General features: G+C 32.8%; 1 protein-coding gene across 2 annotated transcripts in view; it reads left to right on the forward strand.

Annotated features, from left to right (window-relative positions):
• The window catches only part of LOC106473624 (hemicentin-1-like), a 256608-nt gene extending 253741 nt beyond the window's left edge, over positions 1 to 2867 (forward strand). For both annotated transcript variants that reach the window (XM_022403095.1, XM_022403100.1), the window contains one exon: positions 2545 to 2867. In XM_022403095.1, coding sequence (XP_022258803.1) covers positions 2545 to 2576 — 32 coding nt within the window. In that variant the 3' untranslated portion in view covers positions 2577 to 2867. The remainder of the gene's footprint in view (positions 1 to 2544) is intronic.
• The last annotated feature ends 10219 nt before the right edge of the window (positions 2868 to 13086 follow it).

The raw sequence follows: 13086 nt of genomic DNA on the forward strand, positions 1-13086 counted from the left end.
TTTACCTCCAGGTTTCTAGTACCATTTGTTTTTAAGATATTCTACCTTCAGGTTTCTAGTACCATTTGTTTTTAAGATATTCTACCTTCAGGTTTCTAGTGCCATTTGTTTTTAAGATATTCTACCTCCAGGTTTCTAGTGCCATTCAATAGAAATGGATTGATGTATAGTAAAAAATCACTTGCAAACAGTCGTTGCAACTTTTAGCCATCATTTTTTTCTTCTCTCAGTTGCTTGTAATTCAAACCATTTTAGCATCTTGTGTGCACTTGGACACTGTTAATCTACCTAGCTCCCTGTATTTATACTTACTGACTTCCCTTGTACAGTATTCGTGACAGGTAGGCAATTACAAACCTTATGTTCTCTTTTCTTATAGTATTAAGCATGGTGTTTTTTTTTTGTTTTTTGGAAATAATAGGAAATTTGTCATCCTTTACCTCTCTTATAGTATTAAGCATGATGTTTTTTTTGAAATAATAGAAAATTTGTCACCCTTTACCTCTCTTATAGTATTAAGCATGATGTTTTTTTTTTGGAAATAACAGGAAATTTGCCATCCTTCACCTCTCCTATAGTATTAAGCATGATGTTTTTTTTTTTGGAAATAACAGGAAATTTGTCATCCTTCACCTCTCTTATACTATTAAGCATGATGTTTTTTTTTTGGAAATAATAGGAAATTTGCCATCCTTCACCTTGCAGAAGATTCATAAAGTAATTTGTAGCATATTGTACAAATCAGGTATATGAATAATCAGTTGTTATCCATGTCAGGAGTGTGGATAAACTGGTCGAATAATACTTCATACGATACATGTTAGAGATTAGTTTCAACACTTGAGATGTAATTTCATAAATCTCTGTCTTTCTGCAGAAACACCACAACAAAAAAACAATTTTTTTTATAAGAATCGTAGTTTGATCATAAATAGGATAAAATATTTTCACCCGCGAATGGTTTAGTGTGTGAATCTATTTACAATACATCCTTTCTATAGATATACACATATATCATGTTCTACTTTTATATTTGAGATTTTTTAATAAAATGATCAATCTAATGTTCTATTGTGAATAAGGTAATTAGAAAAAATCTTTTAATGATTCTCAATCTTTGAGAAATAAAAAGTGACGTTTGATATTCCTACAGATTAAAATAAATAACTTATATAAACGTATTACGGACCTAAAATATAAATATTTTCACAAAAACTTAATGATTTACATTCAGTATTGGGTTGCATTGTAAAATGAACACCATGCGTAATAACTTAATTTACTATTAGCTTGTAGTTAATGTAAGTTTAAACATCAGAGTTTAAGATTAAGTGAAATGTATACCTCCATTATTAGATACCAAGTAATAAAAAACAAACAAGCAAGTAATATATTGAGATACTACTGCCTTACAAACACATTAGCTAATTCTGAGTAACGTTTTTTTATTCTTTCCTCTCTATTGGATTGTCTTGTTCTCAGCAAAGTAAATTTTGCTTCTCTTAAGTTTCACAAACTAGAGGTTGTTACACGTGGTTCAATAATATGAAAATAGTCATTGAATGGTAAAATAACATTGTTTTTCAGTGCAGCTGTTATTTCTGTGGATATAGCCTTTTATACGTATAACCTTCTCTGGGTATAGCCTCCTGTAGGTATAACCTATGAATATAACTTCCTACTGTTATTACCTTTTATGGATATAACCTCTTCATCCACAAGTTTAATTTCGTACTGCATATGATTCATTTTATATTAGGTTTCGATATTTTTTTACGTCTCTGATTTTAAGCACTCAATTCAATACAGATATTATCAACGCATATACGCATCTAGTATAAAATTATAACAAATTAATCGTATTTGTATGGCTCAGTGGTAAGTCTTTTAGGCTTATAATGTTGAAAATGGGGTTTCGATATTCGGGGTGGGAAGAGCATAGATACAATAGCTCTATGTTCGTTTTGTTGTTTTTCCAGACAAAGTATTTGTACGAAATAGATGTAAAATTTTAATTAAAGAAATTTTAAGCTGGTAAATTTTTTTTCATAGACTTTAAACAAAGGCATTTGTTTTAGATATATATATATATATATATATTCAAAATAGTTAGAATTTGTATAATGTATTCGTATTGCATATTTATATATTGCCAATAGGCCTAAAACGTGTAACGAAATCACGTAAACTGCAAATGTTTTTTGACATTCCCCTTAATTATACTACTTTATTTTCTTATATTCTTGAATAGTTACTTCAATAAAACTATGACTCAGATTATATTGAGTCATAGTTTTAGTGAAGTAACTATTTAGTAAAAATTAGGAATTATGGATTTATTTGTTTTACTTTATTATATAAGTAAAACAAATAAATCCATAATTCCTCATTTTTACTATAGTTACTTCAATAAAACTGACTCATATTATAAAGTAAAACAAATAAATCCATAATTCCTCATTTTTACTATAGTTACTTCAATAAAACTATAACTCAGATTATATAAGTAAAACAAATAAATCCATAATTCCTCATTTTTACTAGGTGTCCCCGTTTCGTCGGCCAGACTTCAGTGACGACCATATCTCCAGCGATGTGTATACGTATACATCTACTTAGATACATGTATACACATATGTGTTTATATGTACGCGTATGTATAGCGTGTATATGATTTTAAATGGGTTGGTTTGCATGTGTGTCAACCTCATGTGCTTCTGAAAATCTCCAGAAACTTCGACTTCTTCCAAAGAAACTAATGATATAACCGTTTTAAAGCGAACTGTGAGGTAATCCGGGGAAAAATACTAGCTTGGAAACAGGTGAACTTTAAATACCATGGTTTAGAAGCAAAAAAAAAAAAAAAAGAAGTTTGGTTTCGGCTTTGTACATCAGCGGAACCGTATTGTAAGGGACGAAACTGAATTCATTATTGCTTTACAAAATATTATATATATAACTTCAGAATATCGCTGCTTAGTGTTACGGCAAATTAAAGAAAGACAGTTCTTGTAGAATGAGCTTACAATTCGCGGATGCAGTAAGCTAGAAGAAATACATATTTTTAATGAAAGTATTAGTAGGGTCTTAAGATAAGGTCGTTTCTCGTTGTTACTTAATTTCTCTTGAATTATTCTAAAGCATATCATCTCAGAAATTTAGAAATTAAAAAACTTTCAAATAAAAAATACTATTTTGCTCAATATTCATATTTGCCGTCGTTATATGTTATGGTAGGATTTAGAATTTTTCAAAATACGCAGAGGACAAAATAGTTTAAACATTCCCGATCAATATTTAGTCGTTATATATTTCATAAAAAAAAAAATATTTTATTCTACATTTCGATTGTTTTTTAAAATCTGGCAAGTTTCAAGCTTTTAAGGATAACAAGTGTAAAGAATCTGCTATTAATGTTTCTTGGTAATCATGATGCCTCCCCCCCAGTGGCACAGCGGCATGTCTGCGGACTTACAACGCTAGAATCCGGGTTTCGATACCCGTGGTGGGCAGAGCCCAGATAGCCCATTGTTTAGCTTTGTGCTTAATTACAAACAAACAATAATCACGATAGTTTTCTTTCCCGATGTATAGTTTTGTGTGAGAAACATCAACACATGTGAAGCTTCAATGATGTAACGTTTATTATAAATACAATAGTAATCATAGAAATGATGCCCATGAAAATATAAGTTTGGCATATATAATGTTTTTTTTACTAAGATAATTCTACGACGGATTATAAATTTATGATAATTTTAACCGTACACCTAGACTTTCTCATTATACGTTTTCGAAGCTAAACAATTTAATGAAATCGGATTTATTTGCTTGACATACAGATATAAACACGTGTTCTTCATTTTTACGTCACACTGAAAGGATTGTTGATTGGTTGATTATGGAATAACCATCTGTTGCTTTGATGACGATTATTAGTTAATATGAAAAAGTTGAATAGTTGTTGTTTTGATGAATGATGAATTTTAATTAATGGAAATAAAATATTTCCTTTACTAATTACAAACTATGTTTAAGAAAATTAAAAAAAATATATATCTTGTGAGTATATTTACTGTACTTATATATTATGTTCAAATTGTTGTCTGAATTATTGGATTTATGTCAATAATTAACCTCATTAATAAAAGTCTTGGAAATTTTTTATATTTCAATTTCGTTATTGAATAAAGTTATTAACCTACCAGTAGATTCAACTTCTCAACAAATAATTATGGTTTAATTCCTGTACTAAAATACACTACAGAACCATAGTGACAAACTAGGAAGGTTCAAACTTCATCAGTGTGCTTGAAGTTTTGTTTTTTGTGTGACTTGTTCAATAGTATTCTGTGTTAGAGTATGTTATTTTGGAGCTTCATCGTGTCTCCATCTTTGGGCATATTATATCTGGAATTTGCCTATGGGTTTTTCATACGTGCTGAGAAACTGCAATCTTCGTACACTAGGTGCGATTATGGAAAACATGCAGGGAGGAGGAATATACTTTGGACATGACAGCATTACGACGGAGCCTTTTGCAACTACGTACGGTCAAAATGCACGGTCGTGAATTTGCCTATGGGTTTTTCATACGTGCTGAGAAACTGCAATCTTCGTACACTAGGTGCGATTATGGAAAACATGCAGGGAGGAGGAATATACTTTGGACATGACAGCATTACGACGGAGCCTTTTGCAACTACGTACGGTCAAAATGCACGGTCGTACCGGTATTACCCGTTTCTTTCTCTAGCTGTCTGAGCTATGTTATTGTTGACCAGATATGTACTGGAAGCAACTTGCGAACACGTGACTTTTGGCATATTTTTCAGAAAAGGGCTGATATATACCCTTCCTCAAAACGATGTCTAAATTTTGTTCTGGTACATTCCTTTCAAACACGACTTCGTATCCAATTATTTGCTCTCCCTTTTTTATATTATTTTTTATTAGGTGTGTATTGGATTATAACCCACTGTTATTACAATTACACATTGTGTATTATATTATTATTATTATCTTGGTAACCACGTGAACTTACTACGTTAGTTTTTATTTGTTTATTTTGCGCTTGTTACGTTTTAGTTAGCTAGAAGACAGCTCAAAAGAGTGGGTGTAAACTTTGGTCAAGAAGTAAAAAGATGGAAATGAAAGCGTAATTCAGTTTCTATCATTTTTATCATTGCGAAATTTTATCTTAGCATTTTCTTTTCACTGTTATCTTATATTTCTTAATAAAGAACTTCCTATATAATTTGCGTTGGGCTTTTCGGGTCTCATACGTCGAGGCACTGAGACAATATTTCCTCTTGTCACTCCTATTCTTACGTCATTTCGTTCTGTATTATAACTGGCTGCTTAGACTGAACTATGACAACCAAAAACATACCAGAAACTGAAGCTTACGAAGCATTGAAACTTCATAGGTCTCCGGGCGTGTGGCTTGGTCAAGATTCAAGATAAAAAAAATAAATTATATTATTACATGCCTCTGATTTGAAATTAATTTTGTAGTGATTTAATGGAAGTGAATGTGAAAACAAAAACACACTTGTAGTCTAGAATAATTTGAGCGCAAATATTAAATTATGTCTTCGAAATACAAATATCCACGCGCAATTATTTTGACTGGAAATGAAACAGTTTGCCCTTAGAGTTTATGATGAAGCAGTAACGAACACGATTTAAATGATAATTGTCAATACAAATCGAATTTTCTGACAATTACCTATATGCTGGTAGCTAATAAAATATATGTATTATATAAAACACTATAGTTCTGTTAACTCAATCAATATATGAACACTGGTACTTCCTTCAAGAAATCCCAGCGATAAATAAGTTGTTTTATCTAGCAGGCCATAATGGCCCACTAAAAACATTATTGAAGTACTATTACTGGACTCGTGTACTGTTGTATGCTCTATGAATACATGCAACAGAGTCGTGTACTCGGCAGAGAATAAAAGAACCACTTACACTGAAATAAGTTCGTCGTTATTTTTACTGCACTCCGGTAAGACTATCCGTAAGAGCATATAGATTTAGCTTAATGACAAAGGAAACTTTCTGACTACCGCTAGTTAACCAATAGAAAATTGGGCTTTGTGATAAGATATATCAAAAATAAACTTAGAAACAATTTGCATCCAATTTAACTAAAGTACGCTGGGAAGTTTATGTTAATTCTAATTCATTTAGGAATAAAACAAGTATTACAACAGAGATAAGTATAATTGTTTCCTATAAACACACAAACACGTACATACAGTGTGAACACATTGGTATCAGTAGTGGATATGACATACCTATATAACCCAAATGAGTGCATTAACAAATCTTATTATTTTAAACAGCGAAGAAGGTATGAAAGTGCACAATGATATCTTCAAGTACAAAATACAGTGTGCTGGTGTACACTGATATATTCAAGTACAAAACACAGTATGCTGGTGTCACAATGATATCTTCAAGTACAAAATACAGTGTGCTGGTGTACAATGATATCTTCAAGTACAAAACAGTATGATGGTGTGCAATGATATCTTCAAGTACAAAACACAGTATGCTGGTGTACAATGATATCTTCAAGTACAAAATACAGTATGATGGTGTACACTGATATATTCAAGTACAAAACACAGTATGATGGTGTACACTGATATATTCAAGTACAAAACACAGTATGATGGTGTACACTGATATATTCAAGTACAAAACATAGTATGATGGTGTACAATGATATCTTCAAGTACAAAATACAGTATGCTGGTGTACACTGATATATTCAAGTACAATACACAGTATGATGGTGTACACTGATATATTCAAATACAAAACATAGTATGATGGTGTACAATGATATCTTCAAGTACAAAATACAGTATGATGGTACATAATGATCTCTTCAAATAGAATACACAGCATGACAGATCACGTTCATCTATTCCAGAATGAAAAACAGTAGACATTGATCTCTTGAAGTATATTAGACTAAATATTCGTAAATAGTGAGCTTTTAAATCAAACAATATTGTATAATCCTGAATATTGATCTTTCAACTATAAAATATCGTATTATTTATATAACTTGTTAAGGCAATACTGCATGTTGGTAAATATGTATACTTTTTAATTTACAGAGTGACATATGGCATTTTGATACACTCTTTTCTGTGCCACCAGCATGTAGAAAAGGTAGCTCGAATTTAAATATTGGTATTTGAATTGAAAATACTATATGATAGTAAATTTGACGTCTTTACTAAAAGCTACTGTATGTATCATTCATTGGTTTGTTTAACTTCAAAGATTGTGAATATTGATATTTTTTTTATTTGAATTTAATTTCCATGAAAGTTATGCACCAGTAAGAATACGGATGTTTTTAAGTACGTACAATAAGTTCATACAATAAGCATTGAGGCAGTGGCGCTTATAGCGATATTAAATTTTATTCAACATTACAGAGATAATTTTTATTACTGAAACCAGGAATATATAATTGGCAGGAAAAAATATATTAGGCTACAAAACTGCAGGAAATTGGTATCGTTATGTCAATTATTTAATCTAGAGAAAAGTATACTCAAAATTAATAGAATATCAAAATTCTCTAGCGTGAATCAGAAATAGCCATCCCATGCCTTCTGTATGAATTCACGTAACATTAAAATAACGTTTGATGTATATTCAATTTTAACGTGACACATTCTTTAGGCTTAAGAAAAAAATCAAATGCGTTTATTTTCTTTAATGAATAAAATAAAACAGGATAGATTTCAAGGGCTATAATTATGCTTTTTAACTCTAACGTATTTTGACTTCGTTTAATTATTACGTGTCCTAAAATTAGATTTATTACCTTCTCCCAATTTTTACTGCAAGTGCTTCGAACTTAATAGAGTGAAATATATGTCATAATTTCACGCGACGCTTGCACTTTAATTCCAACTACTATTCAGGTCTTATTTTAATATCAGTTTACGAATGGACAAGTTATTTGTAACACACCATCTTATACAGGATAAATGTAAAGAAAACTCCATACTTATTTTTTTATAATTATAACTTAAAAACTTTGTTCTAGGGGAACAAATTTCACCAGAGACACAATGGTGACCAGAAAGTGTTTAGAAAGTTTACAAAATGTTTTTAAAAAAATGTCACGGAAAGTATTCATTAAGATTTCCGCCATTGTCAACCAACACGTCAAGTTTATCATCATTTGTGGGCCCGGCATAGCCAGGTGGTTAGGGCGCTCGACTCGCAATCTGAGGGTCGCGGGTTCGAATCCTGGTCACACCAAACATGCTCGCCCTTTCAGCCGTGAGGGCATTATAAAGTGACGGTCAGTCCCACTATTCGTTGGTAAAAGAGTAGCCCAAGAGTTAGCGGTGGGTGGTGATGACTAGCTGCCTTGCCTCTAGTCTTACACTGCTAAATTAGGGACGACTAGCGCAGATAGCCCTCGTGTAGATTTGCGCGAAATTCAAAACAAACAAATCATCATTTGTTATGGACAGTGTTCTTTGAACCACGCAATACCCTGCACACTGGCACGAATTTCATTGATATCCCTTATTTCGTAATGTTGAAGGAGAACAATAAGAGTAACGTTAGTTTATGGAATTAGTTGGGATTTTCAACCGAAACGGTATGTTAAGTGTACGTTGGCTAAATAGAGACATCTAGAATTCAAATGTTGCAATTTCTAATTTTTAACTACTGCCCAGAGGGAAGGCAGTCAGCCGAAATATTTGCCACCACAAAACTCTGTCTGGCACTTTTAGTAAAATAACATAATTGACTGTCACTTTTACAACTCATCCAGCTGAAAGTTTTTAACGACATGCCTCAAGCCTAGATCTATAGTGTCACACGCTAAGCATAAGACGGCGCCAAGCCTGGCATGTAAAAACGAGTAAAACTGTGTAGGAACGCAGTAAAATACGATTTTTCTGAATAAATTTATTTGGTGTAATTTTTTCTCCTAGGTTTAATAATTTTTAAATTATAATCAACTCCTTCAAAATCAAATAGTTCAACATCGATAAGGTCCCTAAATATGAACAATGGATTTTAAATTCTGTTTTGCAATATATTTCACTTATGTTTGTGTTATTGTTTTCGATCCTTCGTGTTGGGCTTCCCAGTAGCACAGCGGCATGTCTGCGGGTTTACAACGCTAGAAACCGACTTTCGATACCCGTGTTGTGCAGAGCATGGGTAGCCCATTGTGTAGCGTTGTGCTTAAGTACAAACACACACACACACACACCCTCCGTGTTGGCTTTTGGTATTTGTTGAATTGAGTTGTTCGCATTTGTAATTTCAACATATAAAATATATATTTTTCATGCATGAGGTATAAATCTGTTTTATAATTTAAAGGAAAAGACAGCATTTAAAACGTACTATACTTTAACGAAATATTATATACTGTCACTATAATTAAAATGCCTACACTGCGTTTCCCCCGATGATATAGCGATAACACTACGGTCTTACAACGCTCAAATCTGGATTTAGAGTCTCCACGGTGGATTTGCTCTAGAACAAATATACAAATGAATAAACAAACACGCACATCTACTTGACCTAGATTATCTAATTTTATTCTTCTCCAGATCTAAATGCAAGAAATAGAGTATTGGAAAGTATTACAGAAACATTAAAAAATTGGTATAAAATGCAATACTATATAATAGCTCTCCCTCTATTGTATGAAAATAGATTACACCAGAGTATAGTCACGTTTATAGTTTGCACTGATAGGCTGTCATCCAAAGAATTAGACATGATGCCTATAAAAACAAAGACAATCAAACTATTCTCAGTAATAATGTGATGATTACGTTCATCACAGAAATTCGAAATGAATAACAAACAAATCAAGGTGTTGGCTAGTGAAGTCTCCTCTATACAAATAATTGAGGCGAAATTTCTTGTTCCACTAGGAAATGTATGGAACCTCTGAAGATGGTGTGTGAAATTAGTACGGAAAGTGTTAAGTAACTCAGGGTTTGCTCTATACGTGATACACGACAACCCAGCATACATCTTGCCATTAGCCTAAGTGTAAGTTCAGGAGTGAATGTTACCCTACAGAAAAATAATAAGATAAATATTAGCACTAAGTGGCCTCGGTAGATGTGTAGCCTCTTAAAAACTCTTGTTAAAGGGAGGTAGCCATACTAATAGGCTGAAATGTGCATGAAATTTTTAACAAAGGCACGAGCAAAGCTAGAGGAAGGGCGCTCTTTACACATTAACACAAACTGAAATTACTTGACGCCAGTCAATCGATCATTTATTCAATGACAGTTTATAGCATCTACAATGAATCATACTGCAAAACCATAACAAACGTGGGCTTGATCGTCGCTAGCAATTTTGAAGATCTGCGCAAGAGGTGATGGCACACCGAATGCTGACAGGTACATGCACATTCTTATCCACCACTTCACAAGAACAAGTCCTGTTTGGTTCCTACAAGAATGCAACAAATACGTGAAACTGTATTCAGAAAGAAGGCCAATAGAGCGATAACAACAAAGTATTGGCCGACAGTAATTCCTGAAATAAATATTATTAAAGCTGTGTGGAGAGATGAGAGAATGTCCAAACGCAAACAATTTAACTGAAATGTTGAGAAATAATAATGCGTTGGGAACAATATTCATTATCATAGATTGATAATGCTATGTTAGAACAAAAGCAACTTATTGTATAGTCAGATGTATCCACATAAGGTCATCAAAAGCAGTTGTTGTAAAAAAAAGGTGAAATCCAGAAAATGGAGGTAAATGTTTAAAACACGTTAAATTCTGTTCTAGCACATATTCTTGAAAGACTCACGAAAGATGGTTTAGCATTCGAAGATTACTGATGTCAGGGATGTGATAATACCACAGATATGACAGGCAAACACACGTGAGAGCAACTTAGACTGTTGTAATTAAACAAAATGCTATTTTTTTTAAGTAGAAAGTCTTCAAACAAAAGGGATATTCATATATATGTGTTTAGAATTAACGAAAATGAAGGGGCTTCAACGGATTTTGCAGCCTATTCTAAGGTGGATCGTTAGAAGATAAAGGGTTTCAATGGATTGTGCAGCCTATTCTAAGGTGGATCGTTAGCAGATAAGGGGTTTCAACGGATTGTGCAGCCTATTCTAAGGTGGATCGTTAGCAGATAAGGGGTTTCAACGGATTGTGCAGCCTATTCTAAGGTGGATCGTTAGAAGATAAGGGGTTTCAACGGATTGTGCAGCCTATTCTAAGGTGGATCGTTAGAAGATAAGGGGTTTCAACGGATTGAAGTGCTTGTATAAATCTAGTGAGCAAGGAAGTGAGAAACTCATCTATTAGAACTGTCAGTGCTGTAATTCAGTAAATGATACGCGTTAAACTCCTATTCAATATAGAGAAAAATGGTATAGAAGGTACCTTGAGAAGCGCTAAAGAACTAACAGAAGAATTAACATTTCTTTAGAGCAACCGCACGGAGAAATTGGAGGATGAGCCAGTCATTGTTTTTCGAATCCATTTTTGTTTGTTTTTCAAAGTTGCAGAGGATTGTGATTTAATGAAATTAGGAAAAGATTTTGTTTTTGTCTCAGTGATTGTGAATTTATGTGCATTTCTGCGTGGCATTGAAGCAATTCAATGCGTAGAACAAAATAATTGGTATAACCGAGAATTAGATTTAGCTGCAGTACTATCACATATCTATGGAACTTCATCGGACATTGACAGTATTGATTTAACAGCATTACTACAAAGCCCATCTACCGTTCTTTTAGAGGCGTTTGAAGCTCTTGGAACACTGCACTTTACTTACAAAAGACCATTTAGTTGCAGTATCACCCCAGTGTGTGAATTGGTCGATGATACTTAAAGCTGGTGTGAATTTTGCATCTCCTGAGAGGAGTTTTTCAAAGTTTAAAAGTTGTACCTGATGATGACAAAACCTTGTCGAAACGTTGTACATTTGCTGTTATGTCAAACTTATATTAAAGTTTTTCTTCATTACCCATTCAAGCCGTCTCCAACCATTAAAAGTTGACACCTGTGCGAGATCATCTCTGTCTCAGGAGCGTCTCATAGGGTTGGACACTCCATTGAAAGATATATTACAAGAATTTATAGAAAAATGTTGAAGAATTTACCTTTAATCAATCGTTTTGTATTTAAGACTCTAAGTAGGTTATGAAACGATTCTCAGTTTTAATGCATATTTAAAGAGTTTAAAATTCAGTTAGTATGAACTTTCAATCCCAGTAACTGGCACAAAATTCCCAAAGTTTTTTTTGTTGTTGTTTTCTTTTTATAAAGAGCAGCATAAAATTCACTTGCGTATCATAATCCCAGTATCAAGTGAACAGTTAAAGTAACAAATAATAATAATAAAACAATCATTTCCCTTCTGTTAACTTCACATGTATTGGAGCATCAGTCAAGTGATTTATTTTCCTGTTTGACCAAATGACGAAATTCCATTTTCTGTTTAACAAGCATCATTATTTAGGCCAAAAAATATGTTTATACACAACAAGTGTACTGTTGACGAATGTAGCACGTTACAGGAATAAAGGAGTGGCTAGAATGTTACATGAGTAGAGGCTTAACTATCATGTTACACGTGTAAAGGAGTGACTAGAATGTTACATGAGTAGAGGTTTAACTATCATGTTACACGTGTAAAGGAGTGACTAGAATGTTACATGAGTAGAGGTTTAACTATCATGTTACACGTGTAAAGGAGTGACTAGAATGTTACATGAGTAGAGGTTTTAACTATCATGTTACATGTGTAAAGGAGTGACAGATATTTTTTTGTAGGCGATATTCTACCTTTAAAATACACCATGAAAAATAATTTCAACCCTTACAAAGTTTTCCTAATCACAGGTATATTGTTCTATTTATACAGCTGTACTAAAGCTAAGATATGTACTTCGTAATTTTTACACACACATATATATATACACCTGGAAAAAAGTTAAGCACCCCCAAATATTTTTCAGGATTGCTTATTGAAAATAAGGTTTAATTTTTATGATGTTGAGCAATGTTC

This window comes from Limulus polyphemus, unplaced genomic scaffold (genome assembly GCF_000517525.1).
Source record: "Limulus polyphemus unplaced genomic scaffold, Limulus_polyphemus-2.1.2 Scaffold132, whole genome shotgun sequence".
NCBI lineage: Eukaryota > Metazoa > Arthropoda > Merostomata > Xiphosura > Limulidae > Limulus > Limulus polyphemus.